Source organism: Ascidia mentula, chromosome 3, assembly GCF_947561715.1.
Source record: "Ascidia mentula chromosome 3, kaAscMent1.1, whole genome shotgun sequence".
Taxonomy (NCBI): Eukaryota; Metazoa; Chordata; class Ascidiacea; order Phlebobranchia; family Ascidiidae; genus Ascidia; species Ascidia mentula.
The window spans coordinates 4,572,603-4,589,556 of record NC_138568.1 but is presented as its reverse complement, the minus strand read 5'-3'; the positions used below and the strand labels follow the sequence as shown (position 1 = coordinate 4,589,556).

Genomic DNA, 16,954 nt, shown 5'->3' with positions numbered 1-16,954 from the left:
ACCTGAGCTATAACATTTTTTGTTACGTACGTTTGTTTTATGAAATTTTTACCTTGTCAACACGCTTTGAAATGAGTTAATCTATCGACCGCATGAGCTGAACAGCCAGGCAGTTTTTGACATGAAACATCAAACTATTATACTGTCTCAATACGCGCCATTGGATTTACTTGAACTGCCTCATTGGAATTGACATCTTTTATTGTGAGTATTCGAATGTTTTACTACCTTCAATACAACCCAGTAATTACTATCTGCACAGTATTGGAGTCATTTGTGAGTCATAGTTAGGTTTTGTGAAAATAAATCCTACAGATTGTTGAAATGCGACAGCCATCATATCCGGTCGTGCCCGCTGTTGTAATGGTTACAGCTGTTTTGTTTGCATGAATTGCGCAACAAATCGTGAGTTGCACGAAGCACCTTATTGTTTAATCACTTAGCTTTGTTGTTAGTTGATGTTGAACCTTGTTTGTACAGATAGTATTCTTTCAGAATCAACTTAATTTTGTATTTTGTTTAGAGTTTTTTTAGCAAATATAGCAAGCGGGAACCGCTTTCTACGGTCATTTAAGATTTTTATTTTTGAAAGACCTTAAGACTTTGTTAACAGGGTGGGTATAAGTAAGCACAAAATATCAATTTGTTTAAACAGGCATCTCATAAAACTTAACATATCATCCCGAGTTTAATCTTTTTGGATGGTTACATGTCACAGTTTTATGCAAAGGTTCGTTCTGTGGGCCTTGATACTATAACGACAAACAAGATAGCTCAATTTTATGTTCCTCGACCAATACGAGTTGCGAGCTGGTGAGAAAAAATAGCGGAAACATGTCTGTTGCAATGGCGCTTCATCTAATGCGGCATAGACAGTCAGCAGCAACGCTCCTGCAACATAATCTGCGCGGAGATGCAGAGCGAATAATATGTTAGGTCTTGAAATATGTTAAATGTCTAAGACTGCCCAGTCTGTTTGCTCATATACCAAGTAGTGCTAAACTTGACCTGAAAGCAAAAGTAAAGAGTCGATGACTACTTTGCCGAAATAATTTGGAAGAAGCAGTGCATCTGTAGGACAGACACTATTTGCAAAACTTCGATTCACTAGCATGCTTTTCAGAGATTATTAAACCCAGCCGGTTGTTTGAGCAAATTTTGTGAGACTCTGGTGGTCATACTAATAAATTGCAGTTACTGCGTTTCCTGGGGAAAAGCTAGAATGTAAAAATGTAACAATTCTTTATTGAAATCCAAACGTAATTGCACGGGAGTTAACTGTCGCGAATTATACCACGGAACAACGTCACACATTGTTACGCAGTTAGCAGTGCATAACAACCACGCTTATTTTTTCTCATGTACTCTTTCGTTCAATTTCATTACTGTTTCTAGGTTTTCGTCAGTGGTGGTGTTTCAAGCGTAGCGTGAATTTCAGCGTACAGTTCGATTCAGCAGTTTAACTGAACTACCGAAATGGCGAAGTTTGAAACTATTATCGAGGAAATATCGGGCAGTGGGAATTACCAAGCCATCGTAATGGCCGCTGTCATGATGATATCGATACCAGCCGCTTTTATGAACACAGGATCAGTATTTCTCGGTAAATATATGCTGCATAGTTAAGGTTTTAGCATTTTTGTTTCATTGTGTCAGAGCATGTGTTAACATCCTGATAAGCCTTGGCCTAAACGCCACTGAAGACTGCAACCCGGTACTGTTTACATTAAGCTAACGTTAAGTAACTTCCCCTGTCTATTACCAGAGGGATGTTAGTTGACAAAAAAAATCTTCAGTTGACAAAAGTTAGAACGCGGTTTACTCGGCCACCTTACGAGGTAGCGACTTATCTTTTTCACACAAGAATTGAACATAAGCTGAACTTCCCAACGATAGAAAAATTTGAACAAAATTTATATTCATATTCGAATATGATATGCATGCTATGTCATAACCCTAAGTAAACATCGATTTCCGCTGAAATCCTTTAAGGGCAGATATTCTTTGGCGTTTTTCGCGAGAAAAAAAACGCGCACCTTCTCAAATTTGACGAATATTAACCATACCCATATACTTTCCTACGCAGCTGCAGTACCTGAGAGTCGCTGTTTCATTTTACCGCTAGACAATAACACTACCTATAACAACGTATCGGAATCCTTCATAAAGAAGCATTTCATTCCGTGGAACTCAATGACTAACGTAAGAAATTAAAGTATTTGCATGAAAAAAATGGCCATTAGAACACTGTTGTGGATGTAGACAATGGCTTGCATATCATGGTTCTCAGTGAGACCGCCAGCACAAACGCACGAATTTACGCATCGCGTATTTCGACATATTATTCACAGGGATATGATCGTTGCACCATGTACTCACGCAATATTTCCGCCTGCGACCCATCCAACTTTACTGAATGCACAGAGCTAGCGAGAAACACGACAGAGTTAAAACCGATCCCATGCGTCTCTGGTTTCCATTTCGAGACAAAAGAGTTTCGGACGTCGATTATTTCCGAGGTAAGTAGTGTGTTTGTATCATCTTGTGTGCATCGTGTTCGCTAATACGCCAAGAGACGTTTCATATTTCATCACCAGCCACCAAAACGCAACAAGGCAGATTCGACCGAAAGTCCGGGCCGTGAATGGTACTAGTTATTTTGTGCAAACCAAGCGTGCTGAGCGCTAGCATGCTCCACTGGTTTCCTGCATTTTGTTTCTGTTTACCATACAGCATTGCGGCATTTACTCGCAACAGAAAGCTGTGAAAAAATAATACGCGAACACAAACAAAGAAGTATTTTCACTCTAATTACAGTGGAATTTGATATGCGGTCGTCTGTCTCTTGCGTCCGCTTCAACATCTTTCTATTACGTTGGAATGTTCGTAGGTTCTATACTTGGAGGGGTGTTGTCAGACAGGTAAGTGTTTCGCGGCATGTTCATCGAACTGCAATATGCACGAAATCGGCTTCTGTTGTTATGCGGCTCCTGTTCAACTATTTCAAGAACACCACAAAAAAGTCAATTTTGTAAATGTTAAGTGTAGTTTCTTCCATCTTAATTACACTGGGGAAACATTCGGTTTTCGCGTTATATACAGTGAACATGACAGGTTCGTTTTTGCAACAGGTTCGGAAGGCTTCTTGTGTACAGATGGGGTGCTTTACTGGCATTGGTCAGTGGAGTTTGCATGGGATTTGCCACGAACATCTACGTTTTTGCGTTCCTACGAGCGGTTGTGGCATGCATGTCGTGCGCAGCTGCAAAAGTCGGCGTTATTTACGGTCAGGACAAAAGCTCTTCTGCCTGCGTTTGCTCAGGCGTTACTGAATCACAGGAAACGTGCGGCTTGTTGCCGGCTTCCTGCAACCAAGTTTCCTCTGTTTGTTGCTTTCTCTCAGAACACTCACAAGTTCGGCTTTTGCCGTAACAGCTTTTGTATAGTATCGAAACCAGCCCGCTACTGATTAACGTTTCAATTTAACCGTAACTAAAAACTGTCTAGTGATCGTTTGCAATCTGTGCCTGCAATAAAAGTTTCTTTCTTGCTTCTGGAAATCACCTTTACCAAATTGCGAAACAACTTTCTCCATCACAATGGGGGAAGCATCGAATCCAAATGTCTGCTTATCAGCGTTTTTATTTGCAGTTGTGGAAATATGCAATGCACGGTGGAGGACAGTGGCCGGTCTTTCGTATACAATTTACTTTGGCATCGGATGCATGCTTATGAGCGTCCTAGCTTACTTCATAAGAAACTGGAGACACTTGGAATGTGCCATGGGTTCTGTGTTTGCCATCTCAGTGCTCGTCAGCTTTTTTATTGACAAATCTCCGAGGTAAGCTCATGTTGTTATTTTTTACGTTTTTGAAACGTTCTTCTTTCGTGTCACCTTATGATCACAATACGAGAGCTGAGATCGCCGAATATAAGGGGCCTGCGCAGTGGGGCGATCCTGCCTTGCTATGCGAAAGCATGGTATTACTTTTGCGTTGTCTGATTACGGTGGTGGAGATCCCCTACGTATGTGAAAGTCGCATGTCAAATTGTGCGTTTGCGCACCAGTGTACCTTGGCCACACCGTGAAACCACTGAGCTTCTGTAGCTCACTTGGTGGAGCGTTGGGCCTGGTTAGCCCAGGGTCCTGAGTTCAAACCTCAACGGGAGCTTGATTTTTCAGATCTTGCTACGACTTGTCGGGAAAGTGGCTGATACAGCTTGGCTGCATTGCCTTGGCTGCGAAGCCTGTGAATCTTTTGTGTCATATACTTGCGGTTTTGCTACAAGTTTGACGTTTTCAGGTGGGTTTACGCGCGAGGTCGCAAGGAAGAAGCAAAGAAGATCTGCCGCACAATCGCTCAGCGAAACGGAAGGGAAGTTAATGAACAGTTGTGGGAACAATTGGATGAGGTCATTGAGGAGAAATGCGAGAAGGTAGGATCTCACAACCTTACTGAGCACTTCCGTGTTTGCCTTCCACGTTGTTCATTTTTATTTATATTGTCGTGGTACAACGACCCCACAGATTCATTCGTGTGTTCTGTAGAAAAACGGTAAAAATACCATTCTGGAAATGCTGAAACGACCTTATACACGCTTTCTCCTGTTGACCAATATGTTCATTTGGATGACCACCAGGTACATGAGTCGCAACACATTGCCATAACAATGTATTGGTCAGGCAAGCAAATCAACAAACTGGAAAATTATTATGAGCAAAGTGGAGCCAATAATATGACTTGTGTAAGCTGCAGACAGATAGCCACTGTTTCGCCCTATAAGCTTTCGTGGTAAAACAAAGTGGAAGTCTTTGCTTGGCCGTTTGGTCAGCAAAGTCGTCTGATAGTCACACCAGCTGCACTAATGAGACCATTTAGGTGATGCAGCTCACACAATGGAAAATTAATTATTGTTTTGGGAGTAGGCTTGTTGAAAAAATTTACTGAGATTATGCGAAAAATTTCAAAACATAACGTTTCCCCCGTGCACAACAAAATGGCTTTGTCTGGATGTGACCCTGCCTGCAGCTAGGACAAAATAACTTTTTGAATGACGTCATTTTGACCAACTTCTGTTTTTGTGCAGCTTGGTGTATTATGGCTTAACCTTAAACAGTGGTGCCCTGGCGGGGGACAAGTACATAAACAACGCCGCCGGTGGGTTGATGGAGCTTATGTCTGCCCTTGTGTCTCTACCAGCGATTGCCAAGTTTGGATGTCGTAACTCCGTCGTCTTTTCACATTTCCTTGCCAGCTTTTCTTGCTTGTTTTCAACTGTAGCGATACAGTTTGCAGGGAATAGTCAAGGTACAACAAAAGTGTTCATATTTCATTTAAAAGTCCGAATATGATAAGATGCACATTGATCAAATGTCCAACCATTTCCACGTATAGCTCTTTAAGTATCGATTTTGAACCGCTATGGGCCATAATAAATTATAGAAGTCTTTGCCCGTCCGTTTGGCTTTACAATCCATTAACTGTTTGTTTTTATGGCATACAAAGTTGCACAGACGCTGGGTGTCATGCTTGCAATGGTTGGGAGATTCGGTGTGAGTGCTGCATGGGCGGTGATGTACCTCCACACGCCGGCAATGTTCGCAACACCAGGACGGTAAAATAACACATACCTTTTCCTGCACAACATTTAAAGGAACATTAAACACGTTTTTTATTAAATATAACCGAAAGTGATTTACAAACACGCGGAAAATAGCGAATGTGAAATTTTTCGTCGGCGTTTATTTTAGATGTGGTTGGATGTCGACAACTTTGTGGCGAACATTTTCGGGCAACATTTGCTGCGTGTGCTGGAGTTAAATAAAATAGTTCTAATTGTTTCTCAGGTCTTCCGCTCTCGGCGCTTCCTCAATGGCATCCAGAATTGGAAGCATTGTTACCCCTTTTACTCTCCAGCTTCAGTACGATGTGCCCTGGCTGACACAGGTTATAAAAGTTACCAGTCTAAAATAGAATGTTGATTTCAAAGGACCAAGTAGTTGCTCCACCGTTGACACGAATGTAATCACATACATTATTGCCATGATCAGCAAAGTACGTTAAACGTCTTTGTTTACATAAAAAAATTGGAGGGTTGATACAGAAACCAGCACTGAAGCACACCTAAAAAAGGACTCGTACATTTAATCCTACTTTTTGTTTCACCCTGCGCGACGTCTTGAAAAATCGGAATTTCTGGAGCGTTTATGTAACGATGAGTTATTGTGTGCAGACCGTGTTTGGAATTGGAGCTTTCATCGTGGCTTGTATTACAACCACTTACCCGGAGACCGACGGCAAGGAATTGCCATCTACGTATGAAGAAGCCGAGCTTCGGTTTAAACGTCATCTCAACAAAAGTCGATTCTTCCGCCTTCTCTGCTGCAAATCAAATAGGTATAAACGGAGAAACGACACTTCGAGATATTAAAACTAAAGGTTAAGTGTTATAAGATCGTTTTTACATTACAAAATTTGAAAATGTAATTCTGTCCAATTATGAACTAATGCTAAAACCACGTTACAAACTTTTCAAATAGGCAAACACAACCCGATAACGATGATGGGGTTAAAGGTCACGATCAAGACTCCATTTAATCCGTTCTTCCACCATTTGCAGTACAATTGTTTTAGGGAATGTCAAAATGTCTCATTGGGCACTAAAGGTGCAAAATTCCTGTTTTGATTTATTATTTTTTCACGAAGGAGAAGATTTCTGGAAGAAAATCGCTCCATTGTTGTAATATTTATACGGCTTTTTAATCACCCTGTGTTTTTTAATGTTGATTTCATTAAACCAGAGATACAAATTAACATATTACAATATATACATAGAGATACAAAAATAAACGATTGCAAAAATAAACAGATTGCTTATTTTTTTCGCTTGAATGCTGACATTTCCTAAATGTTCGAAACACTAAATAACACACCTTAGTTTAGCAGCTCACAAGAACACGAATAAATATTTGAAGGAAATACGAAAAGGCACAAACAACCGCTGTCCTACTATAAGGTATACCGCCGGACAGTTTGGTATTACGACATGTTTAAACAGTGAATGCCCTTCATTTTCATCCGACGTGGGTAACTAGACCTAAAAATCGATAGTCAACGTTTATCGCAAAGGTAACTTTATAATGGATTCTTGTTTACCAATACATGGAGGTTGTGAAGGAAACACGAAATGTTTTACATATCACGCCCGGATTTGAGGCATATTTCAATGCGTGCAAGCCACCGTTACAAGTTGAAATGCTCTTGCAATGTTCTGTCTCAGTATTGTTAAGTGCTTGCTTTGTTTTTTCCCTTTTATATGATGAGATTGGTCTACATACATAGATTAACTAGACAATTTTGGTTTACTGAATTTTTATTGTATTGTCAACATTCTGAATTAATTAGTGGCACGTAAAATTACATTATATCAGTGCTTTTTAACCTTTTTTCCCTTAGGTTGAAAAGCACTGCATTATATCATTTGTCAAACAATGACCTGCAAAATTCGTTCGCTGGCGTACTTACTGGCTATGTTTCTACCCAGATTGTTCAACCAAGGAAGTGTTTCAAGCGATATATTGTCAGTTTGTGTTAATTACCTATGTCTTGCTTTTTACCAAAAGTAATTAAATCAGTAATTGCAAGCAGGATATTTGGCTTTGGCGCACGAAACAAACTGCTGTTGTTGAGAACACACACCGTTTTCTAACGTTTGGTCTTGGCCTACAACAAGTTCGAGGTCCAATTTTATTTTCTTGATTGTATTTTAACATTAAATAAATAATAAACGGATGTTCCGTAGAAACACAAAAAAATTGTTTGGAAAATAGGTGTAACAATGCATAATCGACGGGCGTTGCATCTTCGAAACAAAAGCCAGAGGTAAATGGAATGGTGAGGTATTATTTTATATCGGACACCCTCCTCCATTCGCCACCATGTACGCGGCCATTTCTTTTCGAGTCTGTGCGTCCATGCCGTACAGAATACGAAACTTGCGTTCCAGAAGCCTCGTCATGGCTCCCGGTGAGCGATACAAGTTCGCTACTCTGAACAAAATTCTCTCCCTTTCGGGAGTCGGATAAACAACTTTTTGCCGATATTTCGGCGGTCTTTGACTTTCGTGAGCTTTCATCATCTCGCGTAGCTTTATGACGTCAGATTCCATGCGCTCCCGTCCGTAGGCATCTATCTTGCGCCACAAGGTGGCGTTGAAGTGGTTATACAGGGCCGTGTCCTATATAACGCATGAATATTATTTTAATAACGTGCGTATATCAAAACTGCACTGAGCGATATTATGTTGGAAAATTAGGCAACTATATTCGGTAATCCAAAAATAATATGCCTGAAGCGTTTGCAAGTTTATGGCCAGGTATTGCGTCGGTCGCACGCTACAAATTAGCCGTGCACAAACTTCATTGAAATGCATCTAATAGTTGGATTTTCGCAAACCCCGTACTTACCAGCTTGTACAGTTTGTTGAACGTTTTCTCGGCGTCGGGGAAGTCCCTGATGTCGATGGTGTTGTAAATGAAATTGGCGTTGGCCTTTTGGTAGATGAGGTCTTCCCACTCCATGCATAAGAGATCCTGTACGCGGTTTAGTGTTTAGTTATTGTACTTAGGAATATCTCTATACGGTATAACCAATGCGTAATATTAGTTATAACTTAAATAAGGGGCTATAAATTAAGAAAAAGTGTTGTTTTCTTGTTATTACAATATTTTATTATAAATAAAACTGTTCTTGTTTTATTTGGATGTTAAAATAATCCCAAAATCGTTTGTTGTTTTCGTTGTTTATTTGTGCGAATTCAGTGCTTCATTTCAAAATCGTCACTTTTACTCGAAATCCATCCCCTAGTTTTTATTGTGTCTATTATTATCATACATGCAACCTGTAACGTTCAAATGGAAACATTTTCAGAGAAACAATTTGTCACAATTTCACCTTCAAAAGAATGAGTGAATGATCGAAGTATTCTGTAATTAGAACCAAGTCGAGGTCTCGAGATATTCGTACTACTTCCTCCGTAATCTTTTCCTCATCATTCAGGTATGGATCAAGACCCAAGTCAAACGCCTGATAATTTCGGCTCCTTAAAAAGGCACGATCGTGTAAAAAATGGTAATTTTTTGTAGTTGTGTCAACTGTCACTAATTTTTTTTTTTTTAATTATGATTTGCAGAAGGAGTTTATTTTTAGGTGAAAAAGACGAGGAGATAAACTATAGTTTAAATAGAAAGGCTAACGCTAATATGCTACTTATCAAGCATACGTTTTAAACACCACTGCGTTCATCACCAGTGCTAAGTAAGAATAAGAGCTTATTTTCTCTGGCGTCAGCTATGTTGAATCTGGAATATAAATGCTTATCACGGGCATTGTGAAGCCTTACCTAAAGAACCATGGTACGGAGGAATTGAGATTTCGCTCTGTTTTTGCGAGGTATTCGATGATGCTTGTGTTGTAATGGCCTTCCGACACATGGTAGAATGGGTACTTGAAGCAGGTCTCCCTTAACATAGTCGCTAAGCCCGGGTGACCGAAGTGATATTGGAAAGCAGATTGAAACTGACTCCAAGGCTTTCGAAGGATGGTGAAGTACCTGTTTCAAAACAACTCATTGCTCAGCAAAATGCTAGTACAGGTTATAGCAAAATATGTTAAACTGATAAAAAATTTCCGATAAACTGCAGTGCGTTTTTGAGCGGTTTCTATCGTTTCCACGTGACCTACTTTGTGTCTTTGGGCATGGTGTCCCTCAAATGCGGGCTGTAGCGAAAGTGATCCAAAAAGACAACCTCCCTATCTTTCTTCGGGTCGCGAACTCTAACCGTTCCACTGTCGTTGATGAAAATAAACCTCATATCTAAAGGTCCCGGATATCCTCCGAAGAAGGGCTGAATAATCTTTTTTGCCTTCAGACAAGAAAATAAATTGCGGCGTTGTAACTAGCTAATCTCCGGAACCATTACAACAAGTTAAAATCAAATAAAAGGACGGAATTATAAAGGCCGAATTGAATGTAAAACTTTCACCCAAAGAATACTTGTCTGTTGGATATTGAAACCAGGCAACCAAAACAACAAAGTAAAATCCTGTATGACATGTTAACACTACAAAATGGTAATGTTTTTTTACCAAATTTGTCAGGAAAATTGGGTTACATACACCTTTGATCTGTAATCAAATTCTTGCTAAACAATAGCGTGTCTTACTCTTTTTAGATTCAGTCGCAATCTATGCTTGTCGGCGACTTTAAACAAGGTAGTGCTTCCAGTTTTGTGTGTTTTGATGTAGACGAAGTGTCGCATCGGAGTGCATTGCTGAAAATGAATAACAGTTTCCAAATGCTGCCAACTACAAAGTTGTTTTCTGTTATCATTCCTACCGAGGTGTGGTTCGGAAAGCTCATAAACTATACGGGGTTGTATTTCTAGAGAAGACAATCAATTTATTTTTTTCACAAGAGGTATAAACTTGCTCTACTCTCTATTATACAGGAAGCGCAGATGCAAGTGATCGAGCAGCTTCAATACATTTATCGTGACAATTATACCGAATTTACCTGACTAGCTCCTCTGCAATTAGCACATTGATTCACCACACGTACGGAACTAATCACAACGGACTCACCTGCTCATAATTCACGACTTCTTCGAACTGGCGGATGAGCAAGTTAGCTTTTTTAGGTGAGGTTATTTTGGGTTTGCCGAGAGGCAAAAAGTTGAAGGTCACGATACACCAAGTTGCCGATAGCGAGGTCACAATGAGTGCAGTTAGTTTAACTTGTTGAAACGTTATCCAACGGTATAGCATATTATAACAGCAATGAGTTTCCAACTCGAACACCCCAGCAGCTGCACAAAAGTTAATCAAAATACTCTGCTTAATGTTTACTGAGTTTCGATACTGAAGATGCCTATTTCAAGGCAAAATACATTTTTCTAATGACGTCTTAAAAGCTTCTGCCTGTTTGATATTTACGGTTTTGCTCAGTTACTACAGATACGGCTGTCGATCTACAGTCTGCCATGGTAACTTGGTTCACTTATCCAGTATAGTTTGTACCATTTTTACCATCTAATGTTCACGTGATTGTGTTTGCATGTTGGCAAAAAGTCACGATATTCTCTCTTCAACTGACATCTGTATCTCACGTATTGTAAATGGTTTTAACTTGCTAAGTTAAACAAACGTTAAACAGTATCCAATCAGAACACTGTGCACTGCCACTGGTGACTGTAGTGAGTTATAAGTGTGCTCTGAGATTAACGTGCCAAAGAAAATGCCTTCGGGCATTCTGACTGTCCTATAGTTGGTGGCTTTACAAGACACATTCTATTGTTCAGACCTGTAACGCGTTTTTCTTTTCGGCGTAGTTTTCGCTACAGTTTATAGCTCAGTCATCTAATCTGCGTTGTTCAAACATAAACAAAGACAAGTGGAAGTTTCAAGAAGTCTGTTTTTATTTATCAGGCGTGATACTGCAGTGTCGCGATATCAATGATAAAACAGGTTAGGCGTGAAACTGCAGTGTCGCGATATCAATGATAAAACAAGTTAGTTTTATTTCAACAAGATACAAAATTGCGAAAACTATTGATCTGAAACAAAGCATGAATAAACATCAGCTTATATCTTATATCTCCTCTGTTTGGGTTAGTACGGAGAAAATGCACATCGGTGGTGCTCAGCACAACAGGCCAATAAAATTTGAAGCGCAAGCATTTTGTCCAGAAATACATCTTCGTACGAATTTATGATTACTGTACAGGTCAGTTGTGTTAATTTAATCAGCATCTAACACATACCAACGCTTAATCTGTTCACAAAATAGAAAACGTCGCCCATTGCTAAATGTGTTTTGTTTGTACAACTGTCAGCAGCTAAGCCAAACAAGCAGGGATTTGGCTGCGTGACATCGTAAGGCCGCTGGCGAACTTTTCTGCTATGCCAGCCGCCACTGGGTCGGCGCCCATTGTTGCCACGGCAACTACGACATCCTTCTTTAGATAGTAAGCAGCAAATTTACGCGCTGTGACGTCACCACAAATTGACACGTCATCGTAGGCGGCGCCGTGGCCTGCGTAACGAATACTGCTGCCGTACTGCACAGTCCAGAAGAACGGGACAGAATTTACCACTTTGCCGGAAGTGGAGGCTGAGAGCGCTGAAGATTTTCCGCTTTTTGTCCGTTGAAACGACTTCACAATGTCCATTGCCGCAATGCGCCCGTGTGCGTGAGCCATCTGCCAGTGTTGGATGTTGGTCGGTTCTCCGCCTGTAAAATAAAATTGATTCTAACAGTCTGTTTGTTTTTCAGGGTCTTATATCCAAGGCAATCGGTTTATTTTTAAACGTGTTATTCAGGCGTCGTTTTGGACAGGTTCTAATAATGGTAACGTCCTCCGCAAAGTCAGAGGATAAAATCTTTGTGTAATTTGTGCTTTATTACAGCACCCGACGAATGCATCCAGGGGGAATAAATGCCCACTAAGTAGAATTTACCTTTCATGCCCAGAGGAAAAAGCGCCACATCACCAACAGCATAAACATGAGGTAGTTTGGTCAGCATTCGTCCATCTACTGGGATGAAACCCCGGTCGTTCAGACGCAACTCGGAGGCGTTGAGAAAGCCAGTTGCCGGGTTAACACCTAAATAAACGAGATATTCGAATAAGTGATGCAATCAAATAAAAGAGACATTCGGATGCACGATAAACAAGTTATTCGAATAAATAATGCATGTATAAGAATAAATTAGGTGTTCGAATAAATGACGTATTCGAATAAATAAGGTATTCGTGTTGAAAAAAAAATACCAAATCTGAACACAAAACTTACCGATTCCTACAACCACAACATCAGCATCAACCACACTTCCGTCTGTTAGTTTCACCCGACTGACCATTGCAGATTCGGAATCACTCTCCAAACCCGCCACTCCGGCTTTCGGGTAGAACCGAATCGAACCTTTCTCTTCGTGAAGCTTCATGACCATGGCACCAACCTCCGTACCCAGAGACCCTTGAAAGGGAACCTTCAAAGGAAGGCATATATGTAGAAGAATCTATTTCTCGAAACTAATTGTGTTGGTGTTGCTTCCAGGCATATTGTATTTTAATCAATCTGTTTTTCTGATACATTTCAACGTATACTTTTATTCGCCGACGTTTCGTCTGCTGTTCAACTAGGCTTTATCGGGGATTATTGTGTTGCTTAGATTTATTAAAGTTTTGGGTATGCCAAATAGGTTTGGGCATCTGCAAAGTTGGCATGCTTGCATTTCATTGCTTTCAGTACGTTTGATCAAATGTTGTTTTTGTGAAATTGTTTATAGCCCAAAAATTTAATAAAAATTCATTTAGGCAAGAAAATAAGAAGAATGTCAACAAAAAAAGAAACTAAATTACAAAAAATTCGAGTAGGAAATACCTAGAAAACCATTACATATGTCATAACTTTGTCAACCCTTTCACTTACGGAAATCAATTCAACACGTTTTTCCACTGCAAACCTTAAAAAAGCCGTGCAAATATGATTATTCCAAAATGTAAGTGTTGACCTACCGATGACCTCTTCCCGCACACAACCGCTACAGAGGCGGGAATCTTCTTGTCAGCTAAAAACGATGCAACCTCCATTCCGATAAACGATGACCCGACAACCACAACTCGTTTGTCTGTCAAGTTAAGAATGTCACGTAACTATCAAACTATCAAAACAACATGTTTTAGGATAATTGTGACAGCGTAAAACCTAAACTACTATTTTTGTGACCCACATTTTTACAACACCGGGATTCGAACCCAGGGTATCCCGGCCTGGAATCCCGGTTAGGTTTTCTACTAAGAATAAGAGTCGAGCGCTTGACCGTTGTTTCCAATCACCCGCCCTATATAACGCACCTTTACTCGCTGCAGCAATTGCATTCGCATCGTCTGGCGACCTCAGGACAAAAACGTTGCCTAAATTCCAACCGGGAGTGGGCGCTAGGGTGCGTGGAATTCCTCCAGTGGCGATGACGAGTTTGTCGTATCTTATGGACAGCTCGTCATTGGTTGTGCAGCCTGGAACCGGTTTGTTGACAACCACGCTTTTCGTGACCACATTGAGGCCAGTCACCTCCTGCGAATATCGTTAAGGTTTGGAAACGAAGAATTCTAATTTCAACATAACAAAAACTTTGGACTTAGCGCGCGTAAGGTAGGTTACCTGAGGCGTAAAGTAGCTGGAAATGTTAGAAATTAAATAACATTAATCAAACCGAGTTTCATCCATGCTTTTAATATTACCGGTGTACATATTCGTTAGCATAGCATAGTAATCTCTAATTTCATGTGCATAAAAATACTTTTCAAATTGATGTGGATAGGTGGCATACCACATTGTTGTGGAGTTCTACTCCTATTGAGGAGTAATAATCCTTGTCAGAACGAAGGTAGGCCTTTTCAGGTTCCAAGTTCAGCGCTTTGCTGAGTTTTGGTCGATCGTAAGGAGGATGCTGGTCTTTGCTGAGCAACACAACCCGGCCGGTAAAACCCTCTTTGCGTAGAGTTTCTGCGCACGTGAGTGAAGCCGGACCGCCACCGATGATCACCACCCGACCATCTTCGTCGTTGCAGTCTGTTTGTGAAAGGAAACACAGTTCGTTGAACTAAATGATATTAGTATGGCTCTTTTGCCTCAAAAAGCAAATAGTGTAAGCTTATTACAGCAAAAATGAAATAATCAGATAATCTGAATGAAGTTCTAGGGCATTAAAAAAGCGCATAAAATGTACTTGAACGCCACGATACATTACAAGTGACTATTTGGCTTTGGTACAGAAAACAAATTGCATTTTCTGAGTTTAAAAATGTGGTATAAGTAAAATGGATTGACATTAGGTTTGGGACGAGCGAAACCGAAAGAAGTTCTTTGTTAACCTAGCTGCAGACAAACTGTCAGAACAATCCAATCGCGCTGCCAAAATTCTCCGTGACGATGCAATCGAGCGTAGCTACAGCCGTGACGCGGCAATTTAAAAAACTCCTTTACTCACTTGAACAATTGAGTTCTCCTTTATCGGTGAGCAAATTCCGCTTGTTGTTGGTGAGCTGGCGGCGTGTCGCTTTTACAATGACATCATCTTTTTCCACGCGAACCTGCACCAATACGTTTTGCAGTTACAGGCGGTTTATATGTGCATGTCGGGAACGCGTACAGTTAACGATAACTTGCAATTTGAAAAGGAATTTTTGTTTTTTTGCCACACGTTTGTCCAAAGGCAGAAAATATAATCACACAGAATTGTACAGATGATGTTTTACAGCACGTTTAGGCTTGAAGCAGTATAACGCTTTTCGAGCATTTGTGATGGCGAGGTATATTAGATGTATATTGATGATCCGTTGATGGTCTATTACATGTTAAAATTTGGCAAACAAGATTACGTCGTAACGAAAATTGTCGCTCTGACCACTTAAAACCTTTTCGCGGTCCAAATTTGAGCCCGCGGGCCAAACGGGTTGGACGCCTCTGTAGAATTTATATCAAACTACGAATTTTGTGTGTATTGATTAAGCAGGCCTACCTGAAAGGAATGCAAGCTGTCCAGGCCGGGGAAGTCTTCTATGTCACCTGTTGCGGCGTTAAAGCAGGCCCCGTGCCACGGGCATCTAATTCTCCCGTTGTTGAGGACGCCTTTGATCAACGGTGCGCCGTAATGTGTGCACTTGTGCCCGACCGCAGTGATTTTACCGTCTTTGTGCCTGCACACATAAAAAACATTCTTTAATGGTTCGCGTCAGTATGTTTGACAGCAAATAAACTTAATCCATTGTGTAGCTTTCTCCTATCTTATACAATGACAAGTACGATTTGGTCGCATTGTTGTGATAGTGGGGTTGGTCCTAAATATGCTTGTTCACAATTTTAACTTTAAGTGTTCAAGTTTTACCTTAAATGATATGATGGCTTGGACAGCCATTGTTTTAGTTTATTACATGTAAAACAAAATGTACTTTATCCAATCAGCAAAAACGAGCTTTATATCTAATTACTGCACCTGACTACCAAGCACTTTCCATCTGCAATGTCAACTTCTTTCATGCATTCTGAATTATCCCCACTAAGATCACTTACGTTACATACAGACTGTTCTACTATGTCCGCATCCATGGTTGCGACTTTCAATGGTCCTGTCAATAGTAATGGTATTATGTGGTAAGTCAACCAAGACATAGCAGAATGGCACCACGTAACACATAAACACGTAGGCGGTTTCCTTTCCTTCCCAGCTACGTCGGCTATGTGTACAGTTAAATCGCAACGTTATTATCACGAATTTACAACATTTACTCCTACACTTATTACAACTGCATTATCGATTGCTATATTGCATCACAAACGTAGTAGTCATGGCGCAGCACAAACCAAAAAGATCAGCTTTTTAACATTCCTCATGTGCATTAAAAACTATATATGCGACAAAAATGACTCAGCTAGATGGCTACAGCAACACGTAGATCGTCAACCTTTGTTCAAATCGTCATATCACTATCATAACATTTTACACATCACTACATCCAACACAGCGCTAGGGCTGCAGAAAGTCGAATTAAAGAGCCTCAGAGTAAAATTTAAGGTCAGTGCACTAAAATACTACATCTGTATGCAAGCACTACAGCCGCTGGCGTTGGTTCAAATACTACCCAACCCTAATAATAACAGCGGTTATCCATCCGCCCTCGCCGCTCTAGGCGCCGTGACGCACCATTCCAGTTAAGTGACTCTGCGAAAAAGTTTTGGCACGACCAAACGCGTGATGTTCGTCTCGACTGCCACATATAACGTAATTTGAAGCTATCAAAATAACTATGGAGAACTTGTAAAGCCGCTGCGATTTCACCAATATAGTTGTTGTGTTAATAAACCCGTTGACCTTTGTCAACAATTCAAGA

At 40.5% G+C, this 16,954-nt stretch overlaps 3 protein-coding genes across 3 annotated transcripts; 1 reads left to right on the top strand and 2 right to left on the bottom strand.

Moving 5' to 3' along the window:
* The first annotated feature begins 1,398 nt into the window (after positions 1-1,398).
* LOC145894743 (solute carrier family 22 member 15-like) lies at positions 1,399-6,853 on the top strand. The gene is made up of 13 exons (XM_082983390.1): positions 1,399-1,603; positions 2,087-2,202; positions 2,352-2,519; positions 2,818-2,921; positions 3,132-3,286; positions 3,652-3,841; positions 4,305-4,437; positions 4,550-4,641; positions 5,089-5,309; positions 5,508-5,616; positions 5,849-5,948; positions 6,235-6,398; positions 6,542-6,853. Exons 1-13 carry the CDS (start codon positions 1,477-1,479, stop codon positions 6,597-6,599), a joined length of 1,737 nt encoding a protein of 578 aa, XP_082839516.1. The 5' UTR covers positions 1,399-1,476; the 3' UTR covers positions 6,600-6,853.
* Positions 6,854-7,908: 1,055 nt separating this feature from the next.
* On the bottom strand, positions 7,909-10,826 carry LOC145895418 (galactosylceramide sulfotransferase-like). The gene is made up of 7 exons (XM_082984225.1): positions 10,644-10,826; positions 10,226-10,333; positions 9,744-9,925; positions 9,403-9,612; positions 8,955-9,102; positions 8,468-8,593; positions 7,909-8,238 (listed from the first exon to the last, which is right to left on the bottom strand). Exons 1-7 carry the CDS (start codon positions 10,824-10,826, stop codon positions 7,909-7,911), a joined length of 1,287 nt encoding a protein of 428 aa, XP_082840351.1.
* A 638-nt stretch (positions 10,827-11,464) lies between these two features.
* On the bottom strand, positions 11,465-16,187 carry LOC145894166 (apoptosis-inducing factor 3-like). Its single transcript, XM_082982645.1, has 9 exons — positions 16,060-16,187; positions 15,586-15,763; positions 15,055-15,157; positions 14,395-14,636; positions 13,919-14,138; positions 13,580-13,692; positions 12,855-13,050; positions 12,519-12,665; positions 11,465-12,291 (listed from the first exon to the last, which is right to left on the bottom strand). Exons 1-9 carry the CDS (start codon positions 16,170-16,172, stop codon positions 11,897-11,899), a joined length of 1,707 nt encoding a protein of 568 aa, XP_082838771.1. The 5' UTR covers positions 16,173-16,187; the 3' UTR covers positions 11,465-11,896.
* Positions 16,188-16,954: the final 767 nt, after the last annotated feature.